General features: G+C 47.5%; 1 protein-coding gene across 5 annotated transcripts in view; it reads left to right on the top strand.

Annotated features, from left to right (window-relative positions):
• Window positions 1–15,010, top strand: part of BOC (BOC cell adhesion associated, oncogene regulated) — a 73,227-nt gene that overhangs the window by 27,224 nt on the left and 30,993 nt on the right. For 4 of the 5 annotated variants that reach the window (XM_040224001.1, XM_040223995.1, XM_040224008.1 and 1 more), the window contains 2 exons: window positions 8,282–8,460; window positions 9,140–9,418. In XM_040224001.1, coding sequence (XP_040079935.1) covers window positions 8,364–8,460; window positions 9,140–9,418 — 376 coding nt within the window. In that variant the 5' untranslated portion in view covers window positions 8,282–8,363. The remainder of the gene's footprint in view (window positions 1–8,281; window positions 8,461–9,139; window positions 9,419–15,010) is intronic. The other variant, XM_040223990.1, reaches the window with a different exon arrangement.

The following is a 15,010-nucleotide window of genomic DNA, read 5'->3' as shown; positions in this document are numbered from 1 at the left end:
AAAAGGGAATGGCCTTCTAGGAGTGTAGGAGCTGCGTTTATCCAATTAGCAGGGTTGTCAAACTGAATTTATACGGAATAGGGGTGGGGGGAGTGAGAAGCGAGTGTGGAAGAAAGGAAGTGGTTTTCCTTTTCTCTCTCTTTTCCACTTTGGCAATAACATTTGTAGAGTTTTTTCCCCCGTCTTTCTCTCTTTAAAGGTAGATTTAAAAAAACAAAAAAACAACTCTTTGAGGAAATGAGGCCATTTCAGGAAAAGGTATATGTGACAAAGAAAGGAGACCCATTAGTAACTTTTTCCTCATACAGTGTAGGTGGGAGAGGATTAAATTGTCTAGTGGACAAATCAAGAGACCAGACCTTCTCTTTACTTGAAGGCAGAAGTAGCTTCTCTCTGAGGGGGATTCCTCCCAGATACTGTGTCCAGACTCTTCCTTTCCCCTTGCCTGGATGGGAAAGGAATCTACCTCCCAGAGAAGAAAGAAGCTCTGTCCATGTTGGTTAGCAGCTTGTTTAAAATTTTGGGTTCGGTGTGAATTGGGATTAGCTAATCTCAAAATGCCTCTGATTATTTACTTCCCTTCTCAGAACCATCATAGTTACCTTCTGCCTATAATGTTAATTTCCATCTCTTCTTCCTAGTCTTCTGTGGCATGCTGCTGCTGCTGCTAAGTCACTTCAGTCGTGTCCGACTCTGTGCGACCCCGTAGACGGCAGCCCACCAGGCTCCCCCGTCCCTAGGATTCTCCAGACAAGAACACTGAAGTGGGTTGCCATTTCCTTCTCCAATGCATGAAAGTGAAAAGTGAAAGTGAAGTCGCTCAGTCGTGTCATGACCCAATCTCAATTTCTTCCTTGCCCCTTTTCATTCCTTTAGAATGGTCCCCAAAGTGGGGTGCAAACTCCAAAGGGGAAATGCAATATATTCCATTAGGGCACTGGAAGAAAATAGTAGAGATTCTTTTAAAGGTTTATTTCTGTCCATAGAAGGAATAGGAAAGACATTCCATTTTTCTGATATTTAGTATCCGGATTGACGATTATGCTTTTAATCTATATACTGGGCAGTGATGTGGCACAGCAGAGATCCTCATTGCTTGGAAGGCTGAGAACAGGGACCTCAGTCCATTAATCATTCACTCCCCAGCTATCCTGTTCTCTGTTAAGTGGATTTACAGATTATATTATTTAGTTTTAACTAAAATAACCCTCACAAGCTCTTCAAGTGGCTTGAAGAGATTGCTGCAAAGAAACTAGGTTGAAGAGTATGCTGATAATCCAGGCACTTGCAAACAGGATGAAAACAGCAGAGCTGACCCTTCTCAAGTCACATTAGGAGGTAAAAACAGTAACAGTGGAATCACATCTAATGAGAACTCAACAAATTAACATTCAAGCAGTCCCTTTGAAAGACATTACATCCATATCATTAATGATGAATCTAATCCTAAGTAGGCTTTCTGCCTTAAGGTACTAGCTTAATGATATTATAAGATAGTCGTGATTAACATGTCATTAAAATATAGTTTCACTTTTCATTTCAGTCCCTCAGTCGTGTCCGACTCTTTGCGACCCCATGAATCGCAGCAGGCCAGGCCTCCTTGTCCATCACCATCTCCCGGAGTTCACTCAAACTCACGTCCATCGAGTCGGTGATGCCATCCTGCCATCTCATCCTCTGTCGTCCCCTTCTCCTCCTGCCTCCAATCCCTCCCAGCATCAGGGTCTTTTCCAATGAGTCAACTCTTTACTCTTAAATTTCAGTTTGGTAGTATGTGCGTTTTATTTGTAAATAAATATGTGTGTATTAGGGATATTTGCCCAGAATATTTTTCTCATGAGGGAGCAAAATCAGAAAGGTTCGGAGACCACTGTTGAAGGGAAGTGTCTACTTGATGCGCCGGGCTCCAAACAGACCCTTCCCACCAGGTTAGCATCACCCTCCACAGTGCCCTCCAGCTCTTTACATATGCATATCTCAGAAAGCCCAGTTTCAAACCCCGGTATCCAGAAAAACTTTTCCTGAAGGCCTAAAATTGAAAATGCTTTCCTCCCTCTGATCTCATTTGCCACTTCCCAGTTGTGACTAAATTGGTGATCCATTAAGGTTTTGGAGTAAATAATGCTGAAATTGTTAGATGAGAGTAATCTCAAAACTTCAGTGGTTCTATGCAACAAAGATTTATTCTCCTGTCGTAGACTGTGCTGTCTTCTTCCATCTTGTAGCTATGCTTTCTGAAACATGGGATGTGATCCATTGGCAGTGGAAGGAGGGAGAAGCAGCCCCCTGTTCTTTAGCTCTTAACTGTCTTGGCCTGGAAGTAACACAGAACATGCTCGCTTACACATCAATGGCCGGCACTTGTCTCATGGTCACGTGGCCCTAAGCCAACTGCAGAGCAGGCTGCAAAATGAGGAGTTAATGGATATTTGCACTGATTGACCCATGTTCCAAGCTTTATTTGAAGCTTCTCAGGACAGAATCCATCTTCTAGTACAGTACCTTGCATTTGTTGTTCTGTCGCTAAGTCACGTCTGACAGTGACCTCATGGACTGTGGCCTGCCAGACTCCTCCTCTAGGCTCCACTGTCTCCCGGAATTGGCTCAAATTCATTATAGATGGTCTTCTATAGGGTAGCTCACGGTGATATTTTTTTCTTCTCAGTAGTTATAATAATATTGCATTACACAGTTTTTTTAATAGAAAATACATGTACAAACTTTGGATAAGGAATAGCTAGAAATATATCAGAAGCTGGCTAGAGCATGACTCATACTTAGGACCATCTAACCACTGTTATTGTTCTTCCCTGTGTGATCTCAGAGTGGTCTGGGTAGATGTTCTGGTTTTGAACTGTATTGCCTAATGTGATAACCACTAGACCTATTGGTTAATATAAAATTAAAAATTCATTTCTTTAGTCTTCCATTGGCAGGTAAAGAACCCACCTGCCAATGCAGGAGATTTAAGAGGCAAGTTTCGATCCCTGGGTAGGGAAGATCCCCTGAAGGAGGGCACAGCAACCCACTCCAGTGTTCTTGCCTGGAGAATCCCATGGACAGGGGAGCCTGGCAGACTACAGTCCATGGGATCACAAAGAGTCAGATATGACTAAAGTGACTTATCACAGCAAACATTAGCCACACTTTAAGTACTTAATTGCCACAAGTGACAGTGGCTACCTAGCAGTTTGGACAGTACAAATATAGAACATTTTCATCATTGCAGAAAATTCTATTGAAGGCATTCTTGTGAAGAACAATAAGAGATTGTTCTAGATTGGAATCTAAATGGTAAAAGAATGAAAATGACCACACAGAAAGTTACTGTTATAGATAATGAACCAGGTAACATTTTTATGCATAAGGAAGTAAATTCAAAAACATTCTAAATTTGGTTCTAAAAGCAGTTTAAAGCAGTTGGTTAATGTGACCCAGAAAGTCTTTGGGAGGCAAGTGTCAGTATAGTAAGAGCGTTGGACTAGGCATCGGGAGACCTGACTTGCAGTCCTGGATTCCTATTCTTAGTTGGGAGACTGTCCCTCAGCTTCTCTGCCCCTGGCTTTCCTCATTTAGAACACCAGATACCTGTTAGATGTTCTCCCGAGGTATCATCTTTTCCTCGTGCATGCGTGTGTGCTAAGTTGCTTCAGTCGTGTCTGACTCTTTGCAACCCTAAGGACTCTGTCCATGGGATTCTCCAGGCAAGAATACTGGAGTAGGTTGCTGTGCCCAGGGGATCTTCCCTACCCAGGGACCGAACCACAAATATCTCCTGCATTGGCAGGCAGGTTCTTTACCACTAGCGCCACCCGGGAAGTCCTATCGTTTTCTCAGGTCCCTCCTAATTTAAAATATTTCCCTTTAGTTACATCTGTGGGTAAAAGCTTTTTATGTTAAAAAAAAAAAAAAGCCCTTTCTTAAATGCTCTTCTAGATCTGCCTACAGTCACATATTCAGCTGTCTGAGAATTCAGTTCACTTGTTTGCCCAAGATTTCCCCAGTGTCACTCCTCTGCGCACCAGCACCACCCTCCTTCTTGAAACCGAGGGCTGCCAGCCCACACCCTCCAGGCACTCAAGCATCACCTTCTCGGGGCAAAACTTCTCTGCCTTGGGAAAGGCCTGTCTTAACTCCACAGAGTTGCGAACATACAGAGAAAATGTAACTTGGGGTCAAGAATACTTCTTTTTTCATCTAGCCAGCCCCCATCACCCAATGGAATAAGAACATTGTCAGATCTCATTCTTGCCCCTGAAAGGGTGTTTTTAAGAAAGACTCATGCGGCATGGGTGGTAGAGAGGTGAGCACAGCTGCCTTCCAAAGAAGGAAGCTCTGTGCTGTCCACTGTTCTCCTGTGCAGCTCCTCCTCTTGTTGGTCATGGGACATCCACAGGGGGTGTTTGGCATTTTAGACGCTGGAGGCTTCTCTCTGCAGGAGCTACAGTACACGGCTGACTGGGGGTGACATGTGGCCTCGGCTGCCCCTGCCTCACTCTCGCTTCCGCCGGCCCTCTTGGGAGAAGGTGGAGCTGGCCTCCTCCAGCTGATGATCGACTCTCGGTTGTTTGTAATTTTCTCTCACAAAATAAATACTCCAAGGCTGTAATTTCTCGTGCTTGGTCTCAACCTTAGACATGTATTCTGCTGCTGTTGTTTTTGGAAAGTTTCAGAAACGTCTGCTTGGAGATTATTTCAGTGGGAACATGTATGTCAGCAGTTCAGCGTCTCGGATGCATTTTCTTTTATTTTTCGTGTTCAAATAACCCTTAAAAATAGAAAGTACCTAGGCCTCAGCGAGGAAGTCATGTCAAGAATTCATTTTCCCTTCGCTCTTCTTCTGATTTTTTTTCCCTTGCTCTCTTTTCCTGAGAATATGCAGAGAAAATAAGAAGGATCTACACAGACTTTGCATTGCCAAGAAAAATAACAGGCCTTACTGTTGCCTTCACCCAACTTTGAAATTCTACCTTGTTCATTTCACAGTGGGACAAAGTTACACTGCAATTAGGTACTCCAGTTAAGCCTCACTTGCCTTTTTTATCATTAAAAAAAAAAAAAGTTCTCAGAAATCTATATTTTTGCAACTATTTTTCTAGACCAAGCCCTCTAGGTCACTTGGTCCAGGAAGTAGCTCAGTCTCCCCAGCTGCTGAATACGATGCCTCATAGGCTGCGGGGATCCCTCCACCTCCACACTGCTGTCAGTTTCCCTTTGACACGAAGGAGACCCCATGTGTCTTCTTTGGGCTCATTGAGGCTTAACAACCCTGTCATGGGGATTCATGAGTTAACTCCTTTCTCCCTCTTTGGACACCTGCTTCCTCACTCTCCTCCCTCCCCAGCTACATTCTTTCCTCCTTGTTGCTTTTAAAAGCAGGACGGTGTGGCTGGCACCAGTAGTGAGGTCTGTTTCCATTTTGAACCTTATAAATCATGCAGGGTGCAGAAGTAACAGGAATTGTTTGGCTGGTCCTCGTTAAGCAGGAGGGGGTCTAGGCTGAATTTCCTCAGTAAAACCTCTGTCAACTTTACAACCCAAACACCTCCGTGGCCGCCTGCGCTAGGATAAGAAACAGCCGTCCTCTCCTCTGTCGGTTTGTCTTCTTCCTGCTCTTTATTACTTTGTCTTCATTCTGCCTCCCTGCCGCCTCCTTCCCTCCCTTCCTCCTTTCTTTCTTGGGGCATGGAAAGAGCAGGTCATGAGCAAGCAAGTTCCCTAAAATCCTGTAACTGGTCACTCATGCCATATTCTAGATAAAAATGTTATTTCATTGAGGGAAAGTAGAAAATTAAAACTAGGATCTGGGTGATTAAAACTAGTATCTAGACACCAAAGGCTTGCTGTATTAATGAACTTTTCCTTAACAAACAGGGATTCAGAAATCTGAAAATTAAAATTTTACATTGTTAAAATTCCTCATTGCTCTACCTCATCCTGTTCAGAGGTCAGTTCATTAAGCACCCACTGGGTGCAGAGAGGTGGTAGAAAAAAACATGAAAAGGCTACTATTGTGGTTAAAAGCACAGAACTTTGGAATGAGCCCAACCTGGTTTCATTCCAGGCCTACAGTTATACGACGCTGGGCTAGTTACTTACCCTCTGGAACTCAATTTCCTTGCCTATAAAATGGGGATAATGGTCCCCAGCTTATAGAGTGATTCTGAAGATTAAAAGAATACCTCATGAAAAGAGCTTAGCCAGGTACCTGTAGGAGTAACAGGCACGCCTTCCTCAGTCATGCGCACCCTTAGCAGCTTTCCTTCATTTCACTGTTCTAATAGCGTGGATCTACTGGATTGTCTGAAAAAGAGCAGAAACTCTGTCTACACCTAGAAGAAAAATACTTGTCAGGAAAAGTTTAACATTTTTCTTTCAAACCTCTTTTAGAAAATGTTCCTGTCCTTTTCCAGAACAGTGGAGGAGACTTGGGGGGTCGGGGCGGGGGCGGATCCTCTGATGTCAAGGATACGAGGCAAAGGGAAGGATTAAAACTCAAGGGGAAAGGACTCTTTCCTAGAAAACACTGAAACCCCAGTGCAGAGCTGGGTTCAAGATCTGGTTTGGAGGGGTGCTTGTTGGGCAGAGCTATGTAGCCCTGTTCACTCAGCAGCCAGGTGACAAGCTGAAGAGCCAGAGGAACGTGGAGAAGGGAGAGGTTTAGGCAGATCTTAAGTACTTCCTAGCACAGAGCAGGAGCCTCAAGCCCACCCTTCAGCCCCTGTGTGAGGAGCGATGGGGGCTGAGAGGCCCTAGACGAGCTCTGACATGCTCAGCCCATGCAGGTAGCCGGAACTCCAGAGACTGCAGAGCTAACACAGCTCTCAGTTGGGCAGCTTAACCCCGCTCTGAGTTTTCACGGTTGACTGTAAGTTTTGGAAAGAGTTGCTGGTTAGATAACTGGTCCAAAAGAGTTAGCACTTTGAATCTAAGTCACCTTCCTGGGAATAATTATGAAAACTGTCAAGTGTGCCTGATTCAGGAAGATGCATCCACTGCCCAGGTCATTGTGACGCTGCCTTCGGGGACCTGAAACTCTGAAGTCTTCCTGCCTGATAGGAGGTTGGCACACCTTCCACACTGGTCTCATGTTCTTTATAAAGCAGTGAAAAGCACAGACGCAAGATCGTGGTTTAGGCTGTGACAGAAGTGTGCATACATTTGCCTCTCTGTGATTTTGATGCATCCTTTAAACACCGTAGCCTAAACGAGGCATGAAAAGTAATATTGTAGAAGAGGAGGAATTAAAATTTTCAGCAGTCAAGAAGAGAGTGGCTGATAGCTGAGATCTGTCATCCAGTGGCTGGAGGAGCAGTGCAGTCTGGACCCCAGAGACATGTTCTGGGTGGAGGTGCAACACAGTGTCAGGAGTACAGACTTTGTAGAGATGGAGAACACTAGAATTTCAGCACCAGGGGCAGAGAGAGGAACGGGGGCCTTGGCTGATATGTGATTTGTGTGTGTGTGTGTCTGTGTGTGTTGGGGTGCAGAGGTTACAGACAAGCTGAGGAGGGTTGGTTGGTTCCAGGAATCAAAGAATGTTAACGGAGATGTTGGTGACAAGCTGGTGTGAGTTAAAATAGATCTTTCATGAGCCTTGGAGACTTTAGGGACATTACTTGTTAGTCCTGATAGTCGTATCAGTTGCTCAGTCATGTCTGACTCTGCAGTCCCATGGGCTGTAGCCACCAATTTCTTCTGTCCATGGGATTTTCCAGGCAAGAATATTGGAATGGGTTGTCACTTCCTTCTTCAGGGGATCTTCCCAGATCAGGGAAGGCATCGGCAGGCGCGTTCTTTACCACTGCACCACCTGGGGGTGATAGTAATATCACCTAAATGAGGGATGTGGGGTTCATTCATTATACCTGTGACAGTGCTATGCACAGTGGTCCGTATTAGTGGCATGGCGTGCCACGTGGCCGTGGACAGCTGGGCTCCTGCAAGAACATGGTGAAAATATCTGCCTCCTTTCCAGCATCGTTGCTAAACATTCACTGTCCCGAGCCTGGGACATGGCTGCAGGTCTCAGCCTCTCCATCTGCTGGGCTCTTCTGTCCTTGTGGCTGTGGGTACCCTGGGCATGGCTCTGGCATTCTTACCATGACATCACCTTCCAGCTCAGAGGAGCAACTTAGAAGCAGCTCATTTTAGATAAGAAATGGCATGTTGTGTTCCTTGGTCTTCCAGCAGTCCAGCCAGGTCCACACTTTGGATGTCACCACCATGGGGGTGTCCCGGGCATTCTCACCGCGGCCCTTTCTCTTTCTCTTTCTCACAGCAGAGCGTGGCAGGGGATTGTGGTACCTCTGAGTAACTCTGGTGGCTTCTGGAACATTGGCTTTGGACCCTTGTGACGCAACATGCCTCGTGGGATGATGACGATGCAGAGAGGAAAGCAGCCCGAGGTCACACTTGCCTGCCTCCTCTTGGCTGCGGCGGGCTGCTTCGCGGACCTGAGTGAGTGTTTTCCTTGATTTCTCTGAGGCCCCCTGGGAGGAGCACTTTGCCCCTAGTGTCAGAGAGAATCATTTGACAAGGACCCTCTAAAAAGGCCTTCTTCCTCCTGGATTTCTTCCCACTGACCTTCAGGGACATGTTCAATAATATGAGATGAGAAATGAGCTCAATTATATCATATTGGTTGTTATTTTGCTGTTTTAATCATTTCAAACATATGCTAGGGAAGAATAACAGTAATAACTGAACTGCCTTTATTGAGCACTTATTATATGAGGTTACAGCAGGCAGTTTATATGCATTGTGTGTAAGCTTCCCAGCAACGCTGTGAGACCAATATTATTAGTCCCATTTTACAGATGAGAAACTGAGACTCCAAAAGGCTAAAGTCACCTGGCTCAGAAGCAGTGGCACTGGGATCCAGATGCAGGTCTTATTCAAGTTCAAAGCTTGAGCTCTTGTCATCCCACCATCCTGCCACTCCAGTCTACCTTCTGGGAACCAGGCCAGGTTGGGGACTGGACCTAAGGTCAGCAGAGTTTCTTCAGAGAAGGATCAACCCCTCTCTGGATGGCTCAGCTCTGAAAGGCTGCCTGGGAGCTGTGCTTCTGAGCACATCGTGCTGTCGGTTTCTTGAGGGGGGTGTCAGTTCATCGCTGCATCCCTATTCTTCCTCCAGATGAGGTTCCTCAGGTCACTGTCCAGCCTTCTTCCACTGTCCAGAAGCTTGGAGGAACCGTGATCCTGGGCTGCGTGGTGGAGCCCCCCTGGATGAACACCACCTGGCGCCTGAATGGGAGGGAGCTGAACGGCTCGGACGACACCCTGGGCATCCTCATCACCCGCGGGACCCTCGTCGTCACTGCCCTCAACAACCACACCGTGGGCCGGTACCAGTGTGTGGCCCGGATGCCTGCAGGGGCCGTGGCCAGCGTGCCAGCCACCGTGACACTAGCCAGTGAGTTGTGCTCCTCCGCCCACCACCTACTCTTTCTCTGTTCCCCATCCCAGTCAACACCCCCCTGTTACCTTATCATAAAGGGGGCCTTACCAGCTGACCTTTCTGATCAGACAGTGGTGGCCGCCCAGTAATCTCCAGTGTCTGGGGGACCTTTGTGCTCTCTGGCTAGGGGCCTTACCAGGAGTGAGTGTCAAGCTCCCTTCGGGAACTGTTGATTGACCTGTTTCTGTGGGCCCCAGAGCTGGGCCATGCTCTGCCTTTCTACCTGGTCACTCTGTGGTCTTAGATGGGGTGGTGCCAGCTCTTTGCTGCCCGCCCCACCCCCGCCCACTCCATCCTCACAGCAGTTGCAGTCAGAGCGTGTACAGGGCTACGCGTGGTCTGAAAAGATACTGTGCATTTCCTCTTGGCCTCCTGCGTCTCTGAGGGGCAGGCCTATTCCAAATGCCTGGAATAGAAACTAGAACACAATGAAAAGGCAACTGTGTGATAAAGAGGGAGAGAGGAAGAGATGAGGAGACAGTTCGTCCAAAGAGGATGCCAGGAGAAGTCTGCTTACTACTCTTACATTTAATTACCACTTGGATATACTGTTGTGCCCAAGCTTAGTGCACACATTACCTGATTTGCCATGGGAAATGAGACTTGGCTGATTAGAACTCCCGAAGGCTACAGAGCAGACCCAGCACCTGTTCTTATATGCTGAGTGTATGGCCAGGAAACATTTAGCCCTTGAACAATGCAGGGTTAGGGTTGCTGACCCTTTAGACAGTTGAGACTCTACATATAACTCATAAGGGGTCCTCTGCATCTGAGGTCCAACCAACCTCTGGTCATGTGGTACTGTAGTATTTATTATGGCAAGAGACCCATGGCCAAGTGGACCCAAGCAGTTCAAACCCTTGCTGTTGAAGGGCCAACAGTATTAAGAATTACTTCCCCTTCCCGGCTGGCCCAGTCAGTAAAGAGTCTGCCTGAATGCTGGAGACCCTGGTTAGATCCCTGGGTCAGGAAGATCCTCTGGAGAAGGAAATGGCAACCCACTCCAGTATTATTGCCTGGAGAATCTCATGGACAGAGGAGCCTGGGAGGCTATAATCCATGGGGTCACAAAGAGTCAGAAACGACTGAATGACTAACACTTTCACTTTCTCTGCTGGCTGAAGTGTAGGGATCAGGGAACCTTGTGGAGAGTTTGGTGGTGTTTGGACTTACTCTTCGAGGTCTCCTGTCTCCTCATGTCTCCTCAGCAGTGCCCCTTGTCCCAGACACCCTGCCTTCATATCACCATCTTCGTCTCCCTCGTTGACGTTATAGTTCTGGGAGGCTGGGGTCCTTATGTTACGGGTCATACCAGAGGCAGGAAACTTATAAAATGCTCCTGAAAGTCAGCTGGGCTCCCTGAAGTGTGAGGCGTGAGTCCTGAGAGGAGAGTGGTGAGAGCTGGCAAAGTAGAAAAGCAGGGGGAAAAAAGACCCTTCGTTGCCTCTGGCTTCCAGATGCCTCTGGCCTTCAGTCTGTGGGAGAACAGATAAGACAGAGGCTGCCACAGTGTGCCTGTTTCCTTGGGAAGCAGTCTAGCAGCCCTGCCCTCTGCTCAGAGGAGGTGGGGAGGAAGGCAGGGGGTCCCCAGCTACCCTCCTGCGGGCAAGGCCGAGGTGGGGCTGCATCTTAGAGCCCCCCACACAATGGGAGCCACTTTTCCTTAGTGGCTGCAGCAGTACTCACTGACCCTCAGTGCCACACCTCTAGAGAGCAGGTTTAGAGTTCGGTTTCAGTCAGGGTTCAGTGAGGGAGGCAGGCCCTGGGCCCCCAGCTGTGCTGGTGGGCTGTGGGGGGGGGTGCTTCACTCAGGTGAGAAGGTGGGGAGGGATCATCTTGTCATAGCAAGAGGGGCTGAGGTCAGAGTTGTGCTTCTTACCGTCATACTTCTCTTGTATATGTTTTTAATGATAATTAAAATGACACATAGAAAGTTTAGAATATACAGAAAATGTCTCCTCACCATCCTCGCAGAGCCGCCATCATCATTTTAAAGCATACCCTTCTAGCCTTCATCTGTACCCGTATTTTTACAGCACTGAAGATAGTTACTATCTTTAGTCTCTCCCCTTTGACATTGTAGGACAAGCATTTTCCATTGGCCGTATGACCATATTTGCATTTTTTGTTCAGTATAAACTGCATCCAGTAAAGTACACAAAGTGCACTAATCTCAAGTGAACACTTTGTGTTTCTTGCATGTACATTCCATGTAACCACCTCGCCAGCAGGGTCCTGGTTCCTATGTCTTCTGTCACCCACCAGAGCAGAAGCACAGTTGTGCACGGCCCTGGGACGTCCCAGAGTGACTCCACTCTAAGGTACTGCACCCTTCTAGTGCTGAGCAAGCAAGTCCCTGCCAGTTGTTCATCTTTACAAAGAAGAGGTGCTTTTTTAGCAACATTTGTGCCTTTGAAGGGGCCCACTGCTCCTCCAGGAGGTTTGCTGCCCTGCAGATAGTCAGCCCTTCTCTGTGAAGATCCAGGAGACTCTGTAACTTAGCCCACTCAGGAGCTAGGCTGCACCTTTCACTGTTTTGAGGAAGGGAGAGCTGGAGAGGAGAAGATTTATTTTGGAGCACTCCTCCTACTTCAAGGTGAATCTGTGTGAGGAGAGACAATTTATAGCCTTTATTTTTAAAAAATTCCTGGCCCCTCTTTCTCTGGTGCTTGAAGGGATCTGCAGCTGGCAGTGAGGACAAAGGGAAGGGTTTGGTTGCAACCCAAGGAGGCACAGTGAGAGAAGAGGGGGCTTGTGCAGAAGCCGAGGCGAGTCTTGTTTGAAAGCCAAGAGCTATTGGCGTGTCACTTAGACATGAATCAGAAGGGAAATGTTTGGGCCTGACCAGAAGATGGATGGAGAAGTGCTGGAAATGGAGAGCAGGCCTGCAGGGTCTGTGTCCTGGGACAGAGGGAGTTGGTGGACTGGAACTACAGCCTCCCAGACTTGGAGGAGGCAGTGACGGGGTGGCGGGAAGGTGGGAGAAAGGGGTGCTGTCTTTGGGTTAATGCCATGGGGGATTTGGCCCAGACTCAGCAGCTAGATTAAGTTTCCGAAAGCACATTCCTGAGCAGAATGGGGGCTGTGTTTTGCCAGTTGGCTGGTGTGCGAGGGAGGCTGAGCTGGAGAAGGGATTACAGGAGGCACGGTCTGCATTCAGAGGCGAGGCTGGGCAGCAGCATGCTGGCGTGCACACACGCACACATGCACACCCACAGTTGGTGTTTCAAGCTTCCTTCTCCTCCTCTCCTCCGGCCTCTCCTGTGTGCATTCAAACACTTGTCCTCAGACAGAGCACGTGCTGTTTGACCTCCCTGGCAGGACGCTGCCTCCTGTGTCTTAGTGAACTCCTAGAGATCACTGGGGGCTTCCTGTGATGGGGGCTTCCTGTGATGGGGGCTAGAACCTGGCTTGAGGATCCAGGGATGTGGAGGAGGCTGCCAACAGAGCTTTCCTGGTCCAGACCACTTTCTCTCTGATGCCAGGGGGTTCACTGGAACTCCACCCCTGCCTGGTGGCATCAGGTAAAATGGAACCACATGAAGCCTCCTTGGTATGCATCCACCCTCTCCTCTGAGTGGTCCTGCCCACGTGGAGACCTGCTGTCCTTCCTGCTCTCCTCTATGGAGAAGTTTTTTTTCTTGTTTCACTTAAGCTTTCCTTGGGGTGAATCTCTTGTTGCTAATGCTTCACTTCAGACCATCTTGTCTAATTCCTTTGAAATGTTTTTACTTTGATCTCCTTTCTTCTTCTTGCCTGTCTTTTCACAAGCTTGACACCCAGAGGCCAGCCATTCCACATGGCTCTGAGGCTCCCACTCTATGCACTTGAACCAAAAGCAGACGTCGCCCACGGACACCTCATTCCTTGTTCTGGCCCCTGCCCGAGACGGCCTTAGCATCATTCTCCACACAGCATAGCAAGTAATCATGACCAATTCAGAGCCACGGGAAAGCTGTCTTCTGTCCGTTACTGCAGTTATCTACCATTCAGATAAGCTCCTACTTTCATTTTTTATCTTTTCCCCTATCTTTTCAATTAATTCTTCCAGCTATCCTATCATCCCCAGATCCTACTGGTACTTGGAAATAGGCAGTAACTGAGTGGATGTTCTCTGTCTGGGAAGATACATAATTGGCTCTATGACTTTACACGGGCTAATGTGAAGTCTTAAGCTGGTGCTGGTTTAGTTGTGAGTGGATCCATAACCCCTCCTTAAGGTCTTTAAGCCCTAGGGCCAGTCAGAGAGTGATCTTTCTTATCAGAGATCAGAGGCAAGACAGCAGACAGAAGAGGTAGGAGTTCCCCTTCGGCAGCTGTCTCCGTGACTCTGTGCCTTTGAGGAAAGGTCAGAAGGAGACAGGGGCCCTTTGTTACCATAATTTAACCCAGGAGTGAAATGAAGAGCCAAACTGGTGTAATGGAAAAAACATGAAAGTTAAACCCAGGATCTTTTAAGTTTTAACTCTGCCACTGAAGATTTCATGTAGCTTTGGACAAATCCCTTCATCTCTCAGATGGTCACAACTGTGAAATGAGCTCAGTACTGATTACATCATCTGCCTTATGGTTTTGTTTGAGACTCAAACGAGAGAATATATGATAGTACTATTCTGAAGCAGGCTTTATTCACTCACCCATGTGGTCAACACATATTTGTGGAGCATCCTCTTGGAAAAGGCTCTGGGGCACATTCTCTGCGCTGCTCAGCTCCGTTCTGGGAGCAGCGCTTAGGATGTCACAGTCCAGGGGGCCAAAGCTTCCATCTCGGCCAGAGGCAGTCCAAGAGGACTGGCTTATCAGGGGCAGAGGACAAACCCGTTTCTTGTGAATTTCGTAGCTCCCTCTCCTCACATGTTCTCCAGCCGATTCCCACCTCCCTGCCATTTTGAGAGCAGCCCACAGGGTTGCTGCATGGATGTTTTCACTGTAGCCCAAAGACATGTCCATTTATGCCTTTCTTGGTTCACTGATGCGAGTTATTGCAACCAGACAGCATTGGCAGGCTGGGCCAACCCTGGCCCTTGGTGTGGTTAAGTTCCACAAACAGAAGCCATGTCTCTTCTTTCTCAGCTCCCTAAACTCTGAGTCCCATCAAACACTTCCTTAAGGTCTTCTGTGCTGTGACCCTGAATTAGAATAGGCCACTAAGGCCAGTTGTCAACATTTTCTTAAAACATTTCTAGCTTCCTTTATCCTTGTTTTTAGTCAGGGTTCTCTAGAGAAGCAGAATCAATCACTATACACACACACATATAGACACACATATGTAATTTTAAGGCTTTCCTTGTGGCTCAGACGGTAAAGAATCTGCCTGCAATGTAGGAGACCTGGGTTCCATCCCCAGGTTGGGAAGATCCGCTGAAGAAGGGAATGGCAACCCACTCCAGTATTCTTGCCTGGAGAATCCCCATGGACAGAGGAACCTGGCAGGCTACAGTCCATGAGGTCACAAAGAGTCGGACATGACTGAGTGACTAAGCATATGTGTAATTTTATGGAGAACATATAGATAATTTATGCACACTCACATGTATGGGGAGGGAG

This window comes from Oryx dammah, unplaced genomic scaffold, assembly GCF_014754425.2.
Source record: "Oryx dammah isolate SB20612 unplaced genomic scaffold, SCBI_Odam_1.1 HiC_scaffold_2, whole genome shotgun sequence".
NCBI classification, from domain to species: domain Eukaryota; kingdom Metazoa; phylum Chordata; class Mammalia; order Artiodactyla; family Bovidae; genus Oryx; species Oryx dammah.
The sequence above is the reverse complement of the archived record's forward strand: the minus strand, read 5'-3'. Positions and strand labels throughout refer to the sequence as shown.